The following is a 20969-nucleotide window of genomic DNA, read 5'->3' as shown; positions in this document are numbered from 1 at the left end:
CACTCTGAGGGTACACTCTAAGATACTTTGGCATATTGTCATAAAAATAAAGTACCTTTATTTTTAGTATAACTGTGTATTGTGTTTTCTTATGATATTGTGCATATGACACTAAGTGGTACTGTAGTAGCTTCACACGTCTCCTAGTTCAGCCTAAGCTGCTCTGCTAAGCTACCATTATCTATCAGCCTAAGCTGCTAGACACCCTATACACTAATAAGGGATAACTGGGCCTGGTGCAAGGTGCAAGTACCCCTTGGTACTCACTACAAGCCAGTCCAGCCTCCTACACCCAATGACTGTGAGAAGGGAAGGGAAAGCGGTATTGAGGGACCTTAGGGAGATACCACCACTGCCATTAGCAGTTGAACACAAGTGTGGTACCCAAGGACTATGAGAAGGGAAGGGATAGCGGTACTGAGAGACCTTAGGTAGATACCACCACTGCCAATAGCAGTTGAACACAAGTGTGGTACCCAAGGACTATGAGAAGGGAAGGGACAGCGGTACTGAGGGACCTTAGGGAGATACCACCAGTGCCATTAGCAGTTGAACACAAGTGTGGTACCTAAGGACTGTGAGACGGGAAAGGATGGGATAGCGGTACCAAAGGTCCTTAGGGAGATACCACCAGTGCCATTAGCAGCTGAACACAAGTGTGGTACCCAAGGAATGAGAGAAAGGAAAGGAAGGGATAGCGGTACCGAGGGTCCTTAGGGAGATACCACCAGTGTCATTAGCAGCTGAACACAAATGTGGTACCCAAGGAATGAGAGAAGGGAAAGGAAGGGATAGTGGTACCAAAGGTCCTTAGGGAGATACCACCAATGCCATTAGCAGCTGAACACAAGTGTGGTACCCAAGGAATGAGAGAAGGGAAGGGTGAGCGGTACTGAGGGACCTTAGGGAGATACCACAAGTGCCATTAGCAGCTGAACACAAGTGTGGTACCCAAGGACTGTGAGACGGGAAGGGATAGCGGTACAGAGGAACCTTAGGGAGATACCACAAGTGTCATTAGCAGCTGAACACAAGTGTGGTACCCAATGACTGTGAGAAGGGAAGGGATAGCGGTATTGAGGGACCTTAGGGAGATACCACCACTGCCATTATCAGTTGAACACAAGTGTGGTACCCAAGGACTATGAGAAGGGAAGGGATAGCGGTACTGAGGGACCTTAGGGAGATGCCACAAGTGCCATTAGCAGTTGAACACAAGTGTGGTGCCCAAGGACTGTGAGGAGGGAAGGGATAGACTTAGTGATACCGATGGACCTTAGTGAGATACCTCCAGTGCCATTAGCAGCTAAACACAAGTGTGGCACCCAAGGACTGTGAGGACAGAAGGGATAGCGGAACCGAGGGACGTTAGATAGATACCACCAGTGCCATTAGCAGCTGAACACAATTGTGGTGCCCAAGGACTGAGAGACAGGAAGGGGCAGACTTAGGGGTACCGAGGGACCTTAGTGAGATACCACCGGTGCCACTAGCAGCTGCACACAAGTGTGGTACACAAGGACTGAGAAAAGGGAAGGGATAGAGGTACAGAGGGACCTTAGGGAGATACCACCAGTGCCATTAGCAGTTGAACATTAGGGTGGTACCAAAGGATTAAGAGAAGGGAAGGGATAGACTTAGGGATACAGAGTAACCTTACAGAGATACAATCGATGCCATTAGCAGCTGAATACAAGTGTGGTACCCAACAACTGTGAAAATGGAAGGGATGGAGTTAGGGATAACCGGGGACCTTAGGGAGATACCACCAGTGCCATTAGCAGCTGAACACGTGTGGAACCCAAGGACTAACAGAAGGGAAGGGATAGACTTAGGGGTACTGAGGGAACTTAGGGAGATACCACCAGTGCTATTAGCAGTTGAACACAAGTGTGGTACCCAAGGAATGTGAGAACGGAAGGGATTGTGGTACTGAGGGACCTTAGGGAGATATCAACAGTGTCATTAGCAGATGAACACAAGTGTGGTATCAAGGACTGAGAGGAAGGAAGGGATAGACTTAGGGATACAGAAGTCCTTAGGGAGATACCACCAGTGACATTAGCAGCTCAACACAAGTGTGGTACCCAAGGACTGAGAGGAGGGAAGGGATAGACTTAGCGATACTGAAGGACCTTAGGGAGATACCACCAGTGACATTAACAGCTCAACACAAGTGTGGTACCCAAGGACTGAGAGGAGGGAAGGAAGGGATAGCGGTACCGAAGGTCCTTAGGGAGATACCACCAATGCCATTAGCAGCTGAACACAAGTGTGGTACCCAAGGAATGAGAGAAGGAAAGGGTGAGCGGTACTGAGGGACCTTAGGGAGATACCACAAGTGCCATTAGCAGCTGAACACAAGTGTGGTACTCAAGGACTGTGAGACGGGAAGGGATAGCGGTACAGAGGAACCTTAGGGAGATACCACAAGTGTCATTAGCAGCTGAACACAAGTGTGGTACCCAATGACTGTGAGAAGGGAAGGGATAGCGGTATTGAGGGACCTTAGGGAGATACCACCACTGCCATTAGCAGTTGAACACAAGTGTGGTACCCAAGGACTATGAGAAGGGAAGGGATAGCGGTACTGAGGGACCTTAGGGAGATGCCACCAGTGCCATTAGCAGTTGAACACAAGTGTGGTGCCCAAGGACTGTGAGGAGGGAAGGGATAGCGGAACCGAGGGACCTTAATAAGATACCACAAGTGTCATTAGTAGCAGAACACAATTGTGGTACCCAAGGACTGAGAGACAGTAAGGGGTAGACTTAGGGGTACTGAGGGAACTTAAGGAGATACCACCAGTGCCATTAGTAGCTGAACACAAGTATGGTACCAAAGGACTAAGAGAAGGGAAGGGATAGACTTAGTGATACCGATGGACCTTAGTGAGATACCTCCAGTGCCATTAGCAGCTAAACACAAGTGTGGCACCCAAGGACTGTGAGGACAGAAGGGATAGCGGAACCGAGGGACCTTAGATAGATACCACCAGTGCCATTAGCAGCTGAACACAATTGTGGTACCCAAGGACTGAGAGACAGGAAGGGGCAGACTTAGGGGTACCGAGGGACCTTAGTGAGATACCACCGGTGCCACTAGCAGCTGCACACAAGTGTGGTACACAAGGACTGAGAGAAGGGAAGGGATAGAGGTACAGAGGGACCTTAGGGAGATACCACCAGTGCCATTAGCAGTTGAACATTAGGGTGGTACCAAAGGATTAAGAGAAGGGAAGGGATAGACTTAGGGATACCGAGGAACCTTACAGAGATACAATCAATGCCATTAGCAGCTGAATACAAGTGTGGTACCCAACAACTGTGAGAATGGAAGGGATGGAGTTAGGGATAACGGGGGACCTTAGGGAGATACCACCACTGCCATTAGCAGCTGAATACGTGTGGAACCCAAGGACTAACAGAAGGGAAGGGATAGACTTAGGGGTACTGAGGGAACTTAGGGAGATACCACCAGTGCTATTAGCAGTTGAACACAAGTGTGGTACCCAAGGACTGTGAGAACGGAAGGGATTGTGGTACTGAGAGACCTTAGGGAGATACCAACAGTGTCATTAGCAGATGAACACAAGTGTGGTATCAAGGACTGAGAGGAAGGAAGGGATAGACTTAGGGATACCGAAGTCCTTAGGGAGATACCACCAGTGACATTAGCAGCTCAACACAAGTGTGGTACCCAAGGACTGAGAGGAGGGAAGGGATAGACTTAGCGATACTGAAGGACCTTAGGGAGATACCACCAGTGACATTAACAGCTCAACACAAGTGTGGTACCCAAGGACTGAGAGGAGGGAAGGAAATACTGAAGCACCTTAGGGCGATACCACCAGTGAAATTAGCAGCTCAACACAAGTATGATGCCAAAGGACTGTGAGGATAGAAGGGATAGATATAGGGTCACCGAGGGACCTTAGGGAGATACCATCACTGCCAATGATCCATGAACACAAGTGTGGTAACCAAGGTCTGAGAGAAGGGAATGGAGAGCAGTACCAAGGGACCTTAGGGAGATACCGCCAGTGACATTACCAACTCAACATAAGTATGATACCCAAGGACTGTGAGGATAGAAGTGATAGACTTAGGGGTACCGAGGGACCTTAGGGAAATACCATCAGTGCCATTGGTAGTTGAACACAAGTGTGGTAACCAAGGTCTGAGAGAAGGGAATGGAGAGCGGTACCAAGGGATCTTAGGGAGATACCACCTCTGCCATTGGCAGCTGAACACAAGTGTGGTACCCAAGGACTGTGAGAACAGAAGAGATAGACTTAGGAGTACCGAGGGACCTTAGGGAAATATCATCAGTGCCATTGGTTATTGAACACAAGTGTGGTAACCCAGGTCTGAGAGAAGGGAACGGAGAGCGGTACTAAGGGACCTTAGGGAGATACCACCAGTGCCATTAGCAGCTGAACACAAGGGTGGCACCCAAGGACTGTGTGGACGGAAGGGATAGACTTAGGGATATCGAGGGACCTTAGGGAGATACCACCAGTGTAAGTGTCAGATGAACGCAAGTGTGGTACCCAAGGTCTGAGAGAAGGGAAGGGATAGCGGTACAGAGGGACCTCATGGAAATACCACCAGTACCATTAGCAGCTGAACACAAATGATGTACCCAGGACTAAGAGAAGGGAAGGGAAGGGATAGCGGTACCAAGGCAACTCAGGGAGATACCACCATTGCCATTAGCAGCTGAACACAAGTGTGGTACCAAAAGACTGAGAGAACGGAAGGCATAGACTTAGGCATACTGAGGGACCTTATGGAGATGCCACCAGTGCCACTGGCAAATGAACACAAGTGTGGTACCCAAGGACTGAGAGAAGGGAAGGGATAGCAATACCGAAGGACCTTAGGGAGATACCTCCAGTGCCATTAGCAGCTAAACACAAGTGTGGTACCCAAGGACTGTGAAAACAGAAAGAACAGAGGCACCTAGGGACCTTAGGGAGATACCACCAATGCCGTTAGCAGCTGACCAGAACTATGGTACCCAAGAACTGAGAGAAGGAAGGGACAGACTTAGGGATATTCAGGAAACTTAGGGAGATACCACCAGTGCCATTAGCAGCTGAAAACAAGTGTGGTACCCAAGGACTATGAGAAGGGAAGGGATAGCAGTACTGAGGGACCTTAGGGAGATACCACCAGTGCCATTAGCAGCTGAACACAAGTGATGAACCCAAGGGCTGAGAGAAGGGAAGGGATAGCAGTACCGAGGGACTTTAGGGAGATACTACCAGTGCCATTAGCAGATGAACACAAGTGTGGTACCCAAGGACTGTGCACAGGGAAGGGATAGTGGTGCAGAGGGACCTTAGAGAGATACCACTAGTAGCATTAGCAGCTGAACACAAGTGTGGTACCCAAGGACTGAGGAAGAGTATATGATTTGTGGGGGACAAACTGGTTAGTCAATGCGTCGAGGATTTTGGTCATAAAGTTTCCGAACCCCAATGTTAGCCTGACATCCAGGCTTTGAAAGCAGTGCAGGATGCATTTTAGTAGGTCCTCGTGTTCAGTCTGTGGGAGTCTTGTCCACAAAATGTCTTTTTCTCACAAAGAAAAGCTGGACACACGACAGCACAAACGATTCGTTGGCATATGGGCAAAGCGCCAAGCAGTATTGGCTTCATCCTATTTCCATTTTTGAGAGTTAAATCATTTCCATCAAAGAACCCAAAACAGAGTCTGAAAAAACTGAGTTTGGTTTCCCAGGACATTAGAAGTTTGAAGTGTCTGTGAGGCGGTAATGTCTTGTAGGTACCACCTGTAAATGGATAAATGTTTTTCTTTTAGAGTTCATAGCTCAATAGCTCTGGAATTTACTTTCATCAACTTTTTCAGGAGGAATTTGAAATTTTCTCAGGGAATATGTAGGTGGCATGATGGAGTGATCTTCGATCTTGTCTGAACGGTGAGGGCCCAAGAATTGGGTGACTTCCTGGCCAAAATGGTATTTAAAAGTGCCTTTTTCAGCTTTGATCAACTTAGACCAAAGTTTTAGTAGAGCAGAATTTGTGACAGTGATTGCTGTAAAAGGACAAATCCCAGACAGAGTCCAGCTTCTCTCACTGGGTTAGATAACCTGAAGATGGATTTGTACAGCTTCAGCTGTACCTGGTCGAGCCATTGACTGTATTTGTTAGGAAAAGCTTTCAGGGATATGTTAGCCATGGCAGGTACTTAACACTTCACGTTCAAATGAGTGTCGTTCCAGAAGGGCCTGTAAAACAATGTGTTGCTCTTTTTGGCACAAATGTAATCCCGATTGACTTAGTTGCGGCGACCCCGCATGTTTCTTGTTATGGCCTGAATCTAAAAACCCCACCCACAGGTACTTGTATGATTTTGCACTGGTAATGGCGTACGGCTGCATCTTCCGTGTTTTTCTACAGTTATTTTGATTCTTTAAAAAGGTGATAACTTCTGTGTTTTATTCACTGATTTCCAAGCTCTTGTTTCTACAATAGCGTTCAAGGCTGACCAGCGAGTGTTGGAGGCCAATGACCAAATGATCATGTAAGATGGTGTTGTTGGGAAATTGTAAGGACATGCAGTGACAGTCTGTTTAATTTTGGTGGGCATGCCTTGTGATTTGAAGTAGTCAGAAAAAAGAATGGGAGCCGACGCGCATCCCTGCTTCAGACGTCTACCGATGAACACCACTCTGGATAAGGTTCCATCTTCTGATAACTTGGCCTTTCGCCCAAGTGTTGGAACAGAGGGTTTTATTGTGTCTAGCATGTTGGTCGAAACCTCATTTACTCAGCTTGGACTCTAGCAGGTTCCTGTCAATAATGTCAAACGCTTTCTTGAGATCAATGACGCATGTGTGGAGGAGTCTTTCAGTGGCGGCCGGCAGCTTTAGGAATGCTTTCACACACAGACACGCATGCATGCACATCCATTAACTACACTCATAACATCCTCTATCGACCCCTCAGAGTGCATGGAATCATACAACAGTGACAACAGTATTGGGGTAGGATTCAAACATGTTTGGTAACCAAACATGCCCAGGTTCTGAGTTACCATTATGTAGCTGGACACAAGTAGTGAGTCGCCTGTGTCCAATACACAGGTAAAATGGCTTCCTCGCACTTACAAAGTCCAGTGCAATGGAACTTGAGTTCATTGGGACACCTCTGCTCATGCAGGTGTGCCCTCATGCACAGGAACCTGCACCTTGCACTCTGGGCTAGGAGGGCCTACCACAGGGGTGACTTACAGTGTCCTGGTGCAGTTACCTGTGGTGAAAGGGTGCATGCATCTTTTCACGGAGGCTGCAATGGCAGGCCTGCAGACACATTTTGCATGGTCTCCCATGGGTGGCACAATATATGCTGCAGCCCATGGAGAACCCCTGGTTCCCCAATGCCCTGGGTACCTAAGTTTCATATACTAGGGACTTATAAGGGGGTGCCACTAAGCCAATTGTGGAGTGTGCTAAGTCCTAGGCAACCAAATTTAGAGGGAGAGAGCACAATCACTGGGGTCCTGGTAAGCAGGAGTCAAATGAAAACAGTCTAAGCACATTGATAGCAGACAAACAGTGGGGTTATCCATGCCAAAAAGAGGGTACTTTCCTACATGCAGGAGTGTGCTGGAGAACACAGGAGAGTGCAGGAGAGTTCAGGAGTGTGCAGGAGTGTGCGCCTGAGCCCAGTCTGATTACCACAGCCTGGTGTAAGGATAGCCCTCGTCCCCTTGCACAGTGGTGGCCACCGACTTGTACTCGGTGCAGCTCTTTTTCTCAAGTGTTCTCACTTTAGAGTTGTCCCGTTGAGTGAGAGACACAGCAGATGGCCTAGACTGTAAAAGGAAACTTTACTCACGACAACTCTGTTAAATCAAGAGTCCTTAGCAGAGGCGAGAGTAACTTAATGCCTTCACTCCCAAAGGTGTCCTCGTGCAGGTCGATGGACTTCAGTTTTCTGTGTGCACAAGAAGAGAGCATGAGAGAGGTGTTATCTCTGTGGGACATCTCACAGATCAATAACATCACTAAATAACTCACTTAGAAGAGGTGAGGCTCATAGCCGGATCTAGGCAGGTGAAGCAGGAAAACAGAAAAGCAGGGTAGGGAACATAGATCAGGGGACGTGTGTAACACAGAAGGAGGCTAGGGGACCAGAGGGCTTTGGTAGGGTGTGTCCTACAAACCCCCTCTTCAACTGAGGACAGGTGAAGAAGGGTCTGATGGGGTCTGATGGGGAAGAGAGTAGAAACGGTGGAACAGAGAGCAGATGTAGTAGGAGTTGATAGGTAGGCAGGTGTTATAGGGGAATGGAGGGAAGGTTATGAACAGTCTGGTAGGGTAAGATAGCAGGGTGGGTGAAGTGGTGTCTGGTGACGTAGGTGAGTAAGGAAGGGGAACGGAGAGTGGCCGCAGTGGCATTGGAGAGTAGGTCAGGTGAAAGAAGAGCAGGTGAAGTGAGAAAGAATAACATGATAGCATCAGAAAAAACAAAACACATATGTTAGACTGCTTATGGCAGTAGTAGAGTAGACATTGCTCGGTACAAGAGGTTAACACAGGGCTATGTATAGTGGGAGCTTAGTAGGACAGAACTGACTCAGTCTACTACAGTTTGGGTAGGGGAGTAATGAAGCATGGTTGTAGTATGGCACTGAAGTACCGTTGCCATAGAGTCTTGTGAAGTACAGTTGTGGTAGGCTCTTGTAAGTACAGTTGTGGCAGGGTCTTATAAAGTACAGTTGTGGAAGAGCCTTTTGAAGTACAGTAGGGGTAGGCTCTTGTGAAGTACAGTTGTGCTAGGCTCTTGTAAAGTAAACTCATGGACGGGTGTTATGAAGTACGTTTGGGGTTGGAAGGAGTGACGTACAGCTGCTGTAGGCCTTGTGAAGCATCTTTTTTTGAGGGTCTGGTGAAGTACGGTTGCATTAGGGTTTTGTGAAACAGAGTACAGTTGGGGTACAATGTTGTGACGTACACTTGTGGAAGGGAATTGTGAGGTACATTGGGGGGTGTGGGTATTCTCAGTATTTACAAACCCCCTTCCCCATCACCCCTGATCTATAGCGGTCCAGGGATGGTCTTTTCTCAGAGGAACTTCTTTGAATAAGCATTGGCGAATCACGAGTTATAGTTATCTTAGGGCACAAGTTAACTTTAACTATAACTTGTGAGTTTCTATGGTTTCGTACCTTTAAATTGTGAGCCTAACTATAACGTCCCTGTAACCCTCGTTTTTTTAAGTGAATTTCTATGTTTTAAAAAAATTATATTTCCTAACTGGAACATCCCTGTAAGCTATGGTTTTTTCAGTGACTTTCAAAGTTTTTTTAACATATATTAATTTTCATTACTATGGCCCTCATTATGAACCTGGTCCGAAGACCACCAGGGCCACGGTGGCAGTCTCACCGCCGATGGGCAGGCAGTGAAGACTTCCACATTATGAGTGTGACAGGTTGGCATCCCCGCCTGTACTGCCAGTGCGGTTGGACAGCCGGGCCGGAGATTAGAATCTCCAACCCAGCGGTCCACTGAAGACCGCTGGCGGTATCACAAGTCAGCTTTCCACCAGGGTTTCGGTGGCAGGGAACGGGAACAGGCGCTTTCACCGCCCGCAGGGCCCCGCCATCAGGACACCGTTAGGCCATATTATAGGTTGTAATACAGCTGGCAGAGTCCTTTTGGAGGGGTGGGGCCGGTGGTGGAACCGCCCATGCACCTACAACCGCCAGCACAATTACTGGAGGATTTCCACCCAAATTGTGGCAGAAATCCTTCAGTACTCGTAATGTGATCGGAAGACCGCCAGCACTGGCAGTCTTCTGGGGCCCGCGGCTTCGGCAGTCATAGGAAAAGACAGCCGAACTCATAATGTTGGCTGTGCGTGGTGGCAGGAGGCCAGGCCCTGAGGCCCACCCCTATAAGCACCCAACCTTGCACCATGCGCAGCCTTTGCCCGTACACAGAGGAGGCTGCCTGCAAGACCTGGCCTGCAGCCAGACATTGCAGCCAACTCCCCCTAACCACCCAACTTCATGCTGTGCATGGCCCTTTGTCCGTGCGCGAGTTAGGCGTGGCCTCTGGGTTTGAGAATAGGTGTGAGAGGGTATATCTGGGGTAAGAGTGGCTGTCAGACTGTCTGGGTGTAAGAGTGCATACATCAGTGTTTTAGTGGGTGTGTCAGTGTGTGCGCAGGTCTGTGAGTGGGTGCATGAGGGTGTGAGTGGGTGTGTAACTGTCTGAGTAGGTCTGTGATTGGCTGCGACCTTCACACTTAGCTATTTGTCTGTTTTTCTAATTATATTTTTTTTAGCCGTTTCTGGGCTTTCAGGGACTGCAGGGGAGCCTTCAAGGGCTCTCCTGCCGTCCCTACATATTTATTTTGTTTTCTTAATTTAATTTGTCAAAATGCCCTTTACAGGCTATCTGGCACCACGGGGGAATTGAGGTGCCAGTGCTTCAGCAAGTACGGAGCTGCTTTCACAGCAGTTCCCTGCTTGCTGAAGCATTTCAACTTTTCCCCCTGCACTAAATACTAATTAGGCCCTGGGGAGGTAGTGGTCCCCAGGGCCGCAGGGGCGAGGGGGACTGCACACAAGAGCACAAATGCCCCTGGGAGGTGTTGACTGACGGCCTCCACCACATTACAATCAATTTTTTCCCCAGAGGGTGGTGGTCCCCAGGGTTGTGGGGGAGACCAACAGGCCTCCCCCACGCCAGTTTGATTTAGCCCATGGGAGGTGGTGATCCCCGGGGCTTGAGGGGACAAGGTCGCCCGCACTCCAAAAAACAAATGCCCCCGGGACCTGTCCCACCTGGGGGCTTAAAATAATGACGCACGGAAGACTGTGCTTTGTTTAGTTTTTTTCATTTTACGGCGGATCCACCGCTAGTTTACAGACAGGTTTCTGCCCTCCTGGTGCTTGAGCAGCTCAAGCCCAGGAAGGCAAAACAAACAATTTCCTTTGGAAGAGGGGTGTTACACCCTCTTCCTTTGGAAATAGGAGTTACAGGCTTGGGAGAGGTAGCCTCCCCAAGCCACTGGCAATGCTTTGAAGGGCACATTTGGTGCCCTCCTTGCATAAACCATTCTACATCGGTTCAGGGATCCCCCAGTCCCTGCTCTGAAGCTAAACTGGACAAAGAAAAGGGGAGTAACCACTCCCCTGTCCATCACCACCCCAGGGGTGGTGCTCAGAGCTCCTCCAGAGGGTCCCTGGGTTTTGCCATCTTGGATTCAAGGTTGGCAGGGAACTCTGGGAGCATCTGAGAAGCCAGTGCCAGCTGGTGATGTCAGAGCCCTCCCCTCATAGGTGTTTACCTGATTAGGTAGCCAATCCCCCTTTCAGGGATATTTAGGGTCTCTCTTTTGGGTGGTTCTTCAGATTCGGATTGCAAGACTCCAGCAGGAATCCTCTGCATCCACCACTTCAACTTCTCACTGAAGAAACTGCATTTGGACTTTCCAGGAACTCTACAAACTGCAACAAAGAAGCAATCCGCCTTCTGCAACATTGTATCTTTAGCTCCTGCCAGCAACTGCAACTGTTTCCCGGTCGTGTATCCTCTGAGCACAGCCCGTCTTCAGCCTGCACCAGAAGAGCGAAGGAATCTCCCTTGGGGTGAAGGAGTCACTCCCCTGCTTCAGCAGGCACCGACTGCAACAATGACCGGCTGCGTGGATCCCCTCTCCTGTTGAGGTGCGTGGATCCTGCATCACGGGTGGTGGTCTGAAGTGGTACCGACGATCCTCACGTTCAACTTCGGTGGAGATAAGAGCTTGCCTCCCACGCGCAAGACAGTACCCACGTGCATTGCGTGTTTTGCAGTTGCCAAGGCTTGTTGGTATCCTTCCACAAAGTTCTTTGTGCACCTAGTAGCTCCTGCCCCCAGCACTCTATTCTGCGGCGCACAGCTTCCTGAGTGGTTCTCCAGCGGTGTGGGAGCCTTTGTCGTAGTGCTGCGTGGGCCTCCTTTTGCACCTTCCTTGTCCCCGTGCTGTGGGATTCCCGTGTGCGCAGCCTGGTCTTCTGAGGACTCTCTGAGTTGCTGAGAGCCCCCTCTGACTCTCCATCCTGGTCAGGGCTATTTTCCGCTAACCACGAGCTTTGCGTTTACAAAGGCTTGTTGGCAGACTTCAGCAACGCATACCAAACTGCAATCTTCCATTCGGCGTGGGACATCATTTGAACCAACCAGGAACCCGACTACGTCTTCTTGGGTGCAATACTGACTGTTCTTCCTCACCGTTGGTTCTTCTTTTGCACCTTCATCCAGGTTAGCAGGGGCTCCTGTTCCCCCCGGGACTCTTCTGTGCTTTTTGGACTTGGTCCCCTTCTTCCACAGGTCCTCAGGTGCAGGAATCCATTGTTGGTGTCTTGCAGTCTCTTCTGGTTCTTCCATAATCCTTCTTTTCGTTTCTGTGTGTGTTCTGGGGAAGTTGCTGTGATTTACTCCTACTTTCCTGGGCTCTGGGGTGGGTTCTAGTACTTACCTTTGGTGTTTTCTAATACTAGTGTATATAATTTGTGTATAACTTACCTCCTAAGGGAGTATAGTCTCTAAGGTATTTTTATTATTTGTGTCACCAAAATAAAGTACCTTTATTTTTGGTAACACTGAGTATTGTATTTTATTGTGTATAAGTACTGTGTAACTCTAGTAGTATTGCAGGAGCTTTGCATGTCTCCTAGTTCAGCATAAGCTGCTCTGCTATAGCTACCTCTATCAGCCTAAGCTGCTAGAACACTGCCTACATTTCACTAATAAGGGATACCTGGACCTGGTATAAGGTGTAAGTACCTTAGGTACACACCACGCACGAGGGCAGCCTCCTATAGTGGCCAGCTGAAGTAAGAATCTGCTGCTGCAGGTGACTCCCGGCCATGCGCTGCTCTCCAAGTGCACAGTGCGTGACCTGCATGTTCCCGCGTTCCATGTGACCACACTAGAAGCTGAGTGCTGCACTGCAGCTTGAAGCGAAGAAAGTAGATACCAATAGGCACCCAGGAACCAGTGCCAGATTACCAAATAGGGAAAGTAGGAACCGGCCTATGGGCCCTACTCCCTTTAGGGGCCCGCAACAACAGATGGAAATAATTTTGCTATGATCTTGAAAGAAAATGACACTCAAGCTTTCTTAAATTGTTTCCAAAAGATGGAAAAAAATTAACTCAAAGAAACAAAAAGTTTACATTAAAGACTCTATTGAGAAAATACTATATGAATGTAATGTAGTTGGCGCAAACTACGTACGTGGAATGTTTAGTTTTGTGTAATGAAGTTAGTTTATTAAAATTGTTGGTTGGTAAAATTAAAAACATATTAGGAGATGATTTGCGAGGGGGCCCCTGAAATTCTGACTGCCTAGGGACCTTAAACAGGGTTTCATCCGGTACTTGCAGGAGCCCACCATAAGAGCAGCTGCTGAGAGTGTGAGGGACCAAGAGGGACTGGGGGGTGGAGGGTGTTGTGTGTGTAGGGGGGATGTATGCATGTCTGTGCATATGTGAATGCGGGTGTGTGTTGCGTGTTGTATGTGTGTGCATGTATGGATGTGTGAGTGAGTGTATGTTGTGTTGCGTGTATGCATGTGTGCCTATATGTATGTAAGTGTGTGTGAATGGATGTCTGCATGCGTGCTTGAATGTGAGAATGAGTGTGTGAATGCATGTGTGAATGAAGGTGCATGAATGAGAGGAGGTCTGTAGGGGGGCTGGGAAGGGAAACCAGGGGAGGGGGAGGGAGGCGGGGAAGACACCTATCAGTGACAGGGAAGGAATTCCCTGTCACTCATAGTGCCTACTGCCATGGTTTTTGTGGTGGTAAGGAAGCCACGAAAACAATGTGGGCAGGCGGGGTCATAATCCCACAGGCGGGCTAGTGACGGCCACCGGGCTGGAGACTGAAGTCTCCAGCCCAGCGGCCGTTACCGCCGTGGCGGATGGTGTGGTACATTGGCGGTTTGGCTTGAGCCAAACCGCTAATGTTATAATATGGGGAAAAGTACCGCCAGCCTGTTGGCAGTACTTTTCTCCATTTTACGCCATTCGCCAGTGTCATATTGACCCCCTTAGTCTTGCCTCCTGTTCCTGAAGTCTCAGAGCCAACAAGGACTACACCCCTTCAGGAAATCCTTGGGCATTGGAAAATCGATGCAGCGTCTGCAGAAATCGACACAGCACCTGCATCAAGGCTGGAAGATTGCCACACCGAAACGACACAGCGCCGGACTCAAAACTGGAAATCTGATGCAATGCCTACCTCGCGGCTGAAAAATTACCACAACACCTACCGGATCGGCGCAGCACCTGCTTCTTTCTACAAGCACGTTTAGGATTTTCAACGCATCATCCCTGGGCATCAAAATATCCCTGCATCGCAGTGAGAAACCAAGGCTGCGCTCCTAGAAATCGATGTATCACCTTGTGCATCGTCTGTGCTGCCCCAGAAAATCTGCTGCAGCACCTTATTTTTCAACGCATCTTCTCCTCTAAGCCCCCTTTGCGTCGTTATTTTTGATGCACCCCAGGTGCTGTTTGTTACAAAGATACAACAACTGATTCTTAAGGATTGAGACTCTTTTAAACTTTTAAAAAGTGATATCTCAACTTGTGCATATTGGATTTTTGTTGTTTTGATCTTATTTTATTCAGATAAATATTATCTATTTTTTCTAAACCTCTGTGGTGTATTTTTGTGGTGTTTTCAGTGTGTTACTGTTAGAAATGAGGTCTTTGGTTGGCAGTCAGTTTCCACTCTCTCCAAGCAGAGACCCTCACTCTAGTCAAGGTAAGGAAGATACACACCTAGGATAACCCCTTCTTACCCCTTGGTAGCTTGGCTCAAGCAGTCAGGCTTATCTCAGAGGCAATTTGTAAAGTATTTGTACCAACACACACAGTAACACAGTGAAAACTCTACAAAAGGGATACGACACCAGTTCAGAAAAATAGCCAATGTTTATCTAAATCAAACAAGACCAAAACGACAAAACTCCAACATACGCAAGTAAAGTTATACATTTTTAAAGTAAAAAGAGTCTTAATCCATAGAAATCAATGGATGCGTTGTTTACAAACAAAGTACCTGGTTTGCATAAAAAATAAAGCCCCACGGGCGAGCCAGCGTTGGAAAAGTCAGCAATGCATTGATTCCTTAATCGCAAGTGAGGCCATGCGTCGTTTCTTCTCCGGTCGGGTAGGTGATGCATTGTTTTTCTCTTCCGAAAAAGAGCGATGTGTCAATTTCTCGACGGGGCACCTCGATACCTTGCCCAGCGATGATGTATGCAAAATCTGGCTGCATGGTGATAGAAAACCGCGTTGCGTGGGTTTTGCGTTGATTTTAGCAGCCGCAAGCAGGTGTTGCGTTGTTTCTCCAGCCACGATGCATATGATGCGTCGATTTCAGCTGCGAGGCGGGTGGCGCATCGTTTTTACAGCCAAGTTGCCGTTGCTGCGTCAACATTTTCCCTGCACAGCTCCTGTGTGTGACTTTCCACCTTGGTTTCACCAGCTTCCTCTTTCAAGGGCACAGGGACTGGATAGGGCACCACTTGGCAGGGTGGAAGTCTCAGCAGAGAGTCAAGGTGCTGGCAGAGGAAGTCTTTGATGGCCCTGAGACAGGAGGCAAGCTCAGTCCAAGCCCTTGGAGACACTTCACAAGCAGGAATATACCACAAAGTCCAGTCTTTGTCCTCTTTCAGGCAGAAGTAGCAACTGCAGGCCAACCCAGCAAAGCACAGTCACAGGCAAAGGGGCAATACTCCTCCTCCAGCTCTTCAGCTCTTCTCCTTGACAAAGGTTCCTCTTGGTTCCAGAAGTAATATGAAAATCTGGGGTTTTGGGTCCCCTACTTTCTGCATTTGAAGTAGGCAAACCGCAAAGGAAAGTCTCTGTTGTTCACAAGATCCTGCCTTGCCTAGGCCTAGCTTCAGACTTACACCAGGGGGTTGGAGACTGCACTGTGTGAGGGCAGGCACAGCCCATTCAGGTGTAAGTGTCAGCTCCTCCCTCCACTCTAGCCCAGATGGCTCATCAGGATGCCGGCTACACCCCAGCTCCCTTTGTGCCACTGTCTAGAGAGGATTCACAAACAGCCCAACTGTCAGTCTGACCAGCAGGGAATACACTAGCAGGCAAAGTCACAGAATGGTTTAAGCAAGAAAATGCCCACTTTATAAAAGTGGCATTGTCAAACTGACAATTTGTAGGAGGCTGGCCTGGTTTGTAGTGGGTGCGTAAGGTACTTACACCTTATACCAGATCCAGTTATCCCTTATTAGTGTAATGTAGGCAGTGTTCTAGCAGCTCAGGCTGTCTAGAAGTCGCTGTAGCTGAGCAGTTTAGGCTGAACTAGGAGACATGCAAAGCTCCTGCAATACCACTATAGTTACACAATACTTCTACACAATAAAAGACAATACTCAGTGTTACCAAAAATAACTGTACTTTATTTTAGTGACACAAGGCCAAAAATGTTGTAGAGGCAATACTCCTTCAGAAGGTAAGTAGTATACACAATAAATACACTAGAGACCAAAATCAGGTAAGTAAATTGTCATAAAATAGTGCAAACAGTAGAAAATACAATAGGATGCAATAGGCCTAGGGGCAACGCAATCCATATACTAAGAAAGTGGATGCGAATAACGAATTCCCCCCTAGGCAACTGTAGTGTGTAGAGGGGTGCTGGGAGTGTAAGAAAGCACCAACGGTAAGTAAAATACCCCACCCCAGAGCCCAGGAAAGTAGGAGTAAAGTACTACAAGTTTCCTCAGGACACACTGGAAGTCGTGATAAGAGATTTTGCAAGAACCAAGAAAGACTGGACCTGAAGACCTGTAAAGAGAGGAGACTAAGTCCAGAAGTCGCAGAGAATCACAGGAAGGACAGGAGCTCCTGCCAACCTAGAAGATGGTGTAAAAGGGAATTCTCCGGTTGAAAGAAGACTGCAGTAAAGCACCAACGAAGATGGCTGCGGGTTCCTGCTTCATGCAGGAGGTGTCTCACGTCAAGATGTTGGATGCAGGCAATTTGCATCGCCGGATTCGTCCAGCAAGTCTTGGTTCAAGAGTGGTTGCGTTTTGCGTCAAAATGGCACTGCCTGGACCCAGGAGAGACCTGGGGACCTCAACTCAGACTGAGGAGGAAGAGGGGGCTCTCAGCACTTCAGAGAGACCTCAGTTGACCAGGCGTCACCCACGGGAGTCCCTGGACACGGTGCAAAGGAGGTGCAAAATTCAGTTGGTGCAGCACAACAAAAGAAGGTCCCACTCTGACGGAGAACTCAGTGAGTTATGCGTCCCAGGATGGAGTGCTGGGGACCTGAACGACACTGTGCACAAAGGAATCTTGGAAGAAGTGCACAGGAGCTCAGGAGATGAAGAAGACGCAGTGCATAGGGCTACTGTCGCAGCACGAGGAGGCAAGCTCTTACCTCCACCAAATTTGGACAGCTGGACCTTAGGACAGTCTGGGGCACGTCGGTCCACCACCTGTGTTCCAAGGAGTAGGCTCGTCGCCAGGAGAGGAGTCCCAGAGTACTGGTCGTCGTCGAAGAAGGTGCCTGAAGGAGAAGGGAAGTGACTCCGTCACTCCACGAGAGATTCCTTCGGTTCTTCTGGTGTAGGCTGAAGGCTAGGAGTCCTCAGAGCGTACACACCTTGGAAACTGTTGCAGTTGCTGACTGGAGCTGAAGTTGCAGAGTCACAGTAGCCTTTCTGGATTCTTTGTTGCAGTAAGAGCGGTTCCTGGAGCAGTCTGTGTAGGAGGCTGGCCTGGCTTGTAGTGGGTACCAGAGGTACTTACACCTTGTGCCAGGTCCAGTTATACCTTATTAGTGTAGAAGAGGTGTTTCTAGCAGCTTAGGCTGATAGAAGGTAGCTATGGCAAAGCAGCTTAGGCTGAACTAGGAGACATGCAAAGCTCCTACTATACCACTGGTGTCATATGCACAATATCATAAGAAAACACAATACACAGAGTTACTAAAAATAAATGTACTTTATTTTTATGACAATATGCCAAAAGTATCTCAGTGAGTACCCTCAGTATGAGCATAAGATATATACACAAGATATATGTACACAAACCAAAATTATGCAGGTTATAGCAAGAAAAGTAACGCAAGCAATGTAAAGTTACAGTAGATTGCAATAAGAGCATATAGGTATAGGGGCAACACAAACCATATACTCCAAAAGTGGAATGCGAACCACGAATGGACCCCAAACCTATGTGAGCTTGTAGAGGGTCGCTGGGACTTTAAGAAAACCGTGAGGGTTAGAAAAATAGCCCACCCCAAGACCCCGAAAAGTAGGTGTAAAGAGCACCTATATTCCCCAGAGAGCACAGAAGTCGTGATAGGGGAATTCTGCAAGGAAGACCAACACCAGCAATGCAACCAAAGTGGATTTCCGGACCGGAGTACCTCTAAGACGAGGGGACCAAGTCCAAGAGTCGCGACAGTGTTGAGAGTGGGCAGGAGCCCAGGAAATGCCAGCTGAGGGTGCACGGAAGCTGCCACTTGTTGGAAGAAGCTTGGAGTTCTCCAAGAAAGAAGAGGACTAGGAACATCTCCTTTGGTCTGTGTCCCAGACCTCTGCCATCTTGGAAACAGAGGTGTTGGGGGCACACTGGACTGCTCTGAGTGGCCAGTGCCAGCAGGTGACGTCAGAGGCTCCTTCTGATAGGCTCTTACCTCTCTTGGTAGCCAATCCTCCTTCCTTGGTAACCAAACCTCCTTTTCTGGCTTTTTAGGGTCTCTGCTTTGGGGAATTCTTCAGATAACGAATGCAAGAGCTCACCAGAGTTCCTCTGCATCTCCCTCTTCACCTTCTACCAAAGGATCGACCGCTGACTGCTCAGGACGCCTGCAAAACCACAACAAAATAGCAAGACGACTAGTACCAACATTGTAGCGCCTCGTCCTGCCGGCTTTCTCGACTGTTTCCAGGTGGTGCATGCTCTGGGGGTAGCCTGCCTTCACCCTGCACCAGAAGATCCGAAGAAATCTCCAGTGGGTCGATGGAATCTTCCCCCTGCTAACGCAGGCACCAAAAGACTGCAACACTGGTCCTCTGGGTCCCCTCTTATCCTGACGAGCGTGGTCCCTGGAACTCAGCAACTCTGTCCAAGTGACTCCCACAGTCCAGTGACTCTTCAGTCCAAGTTTGGTGGAGGTAAGTCCTTGCCTCCCCACCCTAGACTGCATTGCTAGGTACCGCGTGATTTGCAGCTGCTCCGGCTCCTGTGCACTCTTCCAGGATTTCCTTCGTGCACAGCCAAGCCTGGGTCCCTGACACTCTATCCTGCTGTGCACAACCTTCTGAGTTGTCCTCCGGCGTCGTGGGACTCCCTTTTGTGACTTTGCGTGGACTCCAGTTCACTTTCCTTCCAAGTGCCTGTTCAGGTACTTCTGTGGGTGCTGCCTGCTTCTGTGAGGGCTCCCTGAGTTGCTGGGCGCCCCCTCTGTCTCCTCCTCCAAGTGGCGACATCCTGGTCCCTCCTGGGCCACAGCAGCACCCAAAAACCTCTACTGCGACCCTTGCAGCTAGCAAGGCTTGTTTGCGGTCTTTCTGTGTGGGAACACCTCTGCAAGCTTCATCGCGACGTGGGACATCCGTCTTCCAAAGGATAAGTCCCTAGCTCTCTTCTTTCTTGTGGAACTCCAAGCTTGTTCCATCCAGTGGCAGCTTCCTTGCACCCCCAGCTGGCATTTCCTGGGCTCCTAAAGTACCTTTATTTATAGTAACTCTGTGTATTGTGTTTTCTTATGATATTCTGCATATGACACCAGTGGTATAGTAGGAGCTTTACATGTCTCCTAGTTCAGCCTAAGCTGCTTTGCCATAGCTACCTTCTACCAGCCTAAGCTGCTAGAAACACCTCTTCTACACTAATAAGGGATAACTGGACCTGGCACCTCTGGTACCCACTACAAGCCAGGCCAGCCTCCTACAATAGGTGACTTATAAGTTACTTAAGTGCAGTGGTAAATGGCTGTGAAATAACGTGGACGTTATTTCACTCAGGCTGCACTGGCAGGCCTGTGTAAGAATTGTCAGAGCTCCCTTATGAGTGGCAAAAGCCCATAGGGATCTCCTGGAACCCCAATACCCTGGGTACCTCAGTACCATATACTAGGGAATTATATGGGTGTACCAGTATGCCAATGAGAATTGGTAAATTTAGTCACTAGCCTGTTATTGACAAATTTGGAAAGCAGAGAGAGCATAACCACTAAGGTTCTGGTTAGCAGAGCCTCAGAGAGACAGTTAGGCACCACACAGGGAACACATTTAGGTCACAAACTTATGAGCACTGGGGTCCTGGCTAGCAGGATCCCAGTGGCACATAACAAACACACTTCCAACATAGGGTTTTCACTATGAGCACTGGGCCCTGGCTAGCAGGATCTCAGTGAGACAGTGAATACACCCTGACATATACACACAAACAGGCCAAAAGTGGGGGTAACAAGGCTAGAAAGAGGCTACTTTCCTACAGTCTGCAGTTGATCCGACGGTCAGAAGCTGAAGCAGAGGATTCCTGGAGGAAACCTGCAAGCTGAATCTGAAGAGGAGCCCACAGCAGAGACCCTAAATTGCCGTGAGAGGGGGATTGGCTACCTACCCAGGTATGCACCTATCAGGAGGGGTCTCTGACGTCACCTGCTGGCACTCGCCACTCAGAGGCCTCCAGAGTGTCCCCACACCTTGGAAAACAAGATATCTAACACCAGGGACAGACTGGAGGAGCTTTGGGTGCCACTCCTGGTTTGGCGATGGACAGGGGAGTGGTCACTCCACTTTCCTAGTCCAGTTTTGCGCCAGAGCAGGTACTGGGTGTCCCTGAACCAGTGTAAATTTGGTTTATGCAAGGAGGGCACAGTTTGTGCCCTTCAAAGCATTTCCAGAGGCTCAGGGAGGCTACCCCTTCCAACCCTGTAACACC

The 20969-nt window shown here is 48.8% G+C and overlaps 1 protein-coding gene across 3 annotated transcripts in view; it reads right to left on the bottom strand.

Moving 5' to 3' along the window:
* LOC138262281 (NACHT, LRR and PYD domains-containing protein 3-like) overlaps nt 1–20969 on the bottom strand; it is a 260469-nt gene that overhangs the window by 129906 nt on the left and 109594 nt on the right. For all 3 annotated transcript variants that reach the window (XM_069212175.1, XM_069212177.1, XM_069212176.1), the window contains exon 3: nt 7868–7966. In XM_069212175.1, coding sequence (XP_069068276.1) covers nt 7868–7966 — 99 coding nt within the window. The remainder of the gene's footprint in view (nt 1–7867; nt 7967–20969) is intronic.

This window comes from Pleurodeles waltl, chromosome 10 (assembly GCF_031143425.1).
Source record: "Pleurodeles waltl isolate 20211129_DDA chromosome 10, aPleWal1.hap1.20221129, whole genome shotgun sequence".
Taxonomy (NCBI): domain Eukaryota; kingdom Metazoa; phylum Chordata; class Amphibia; order Caudata; family Salamandridae; genus Pleurodeles; species Pleurodeles waltl.
The sequence above is the reverse complement of the archived record's forward strand: the minus strand, read 5'-3'. Positions and strand labels throughout refer to the sequence as shown.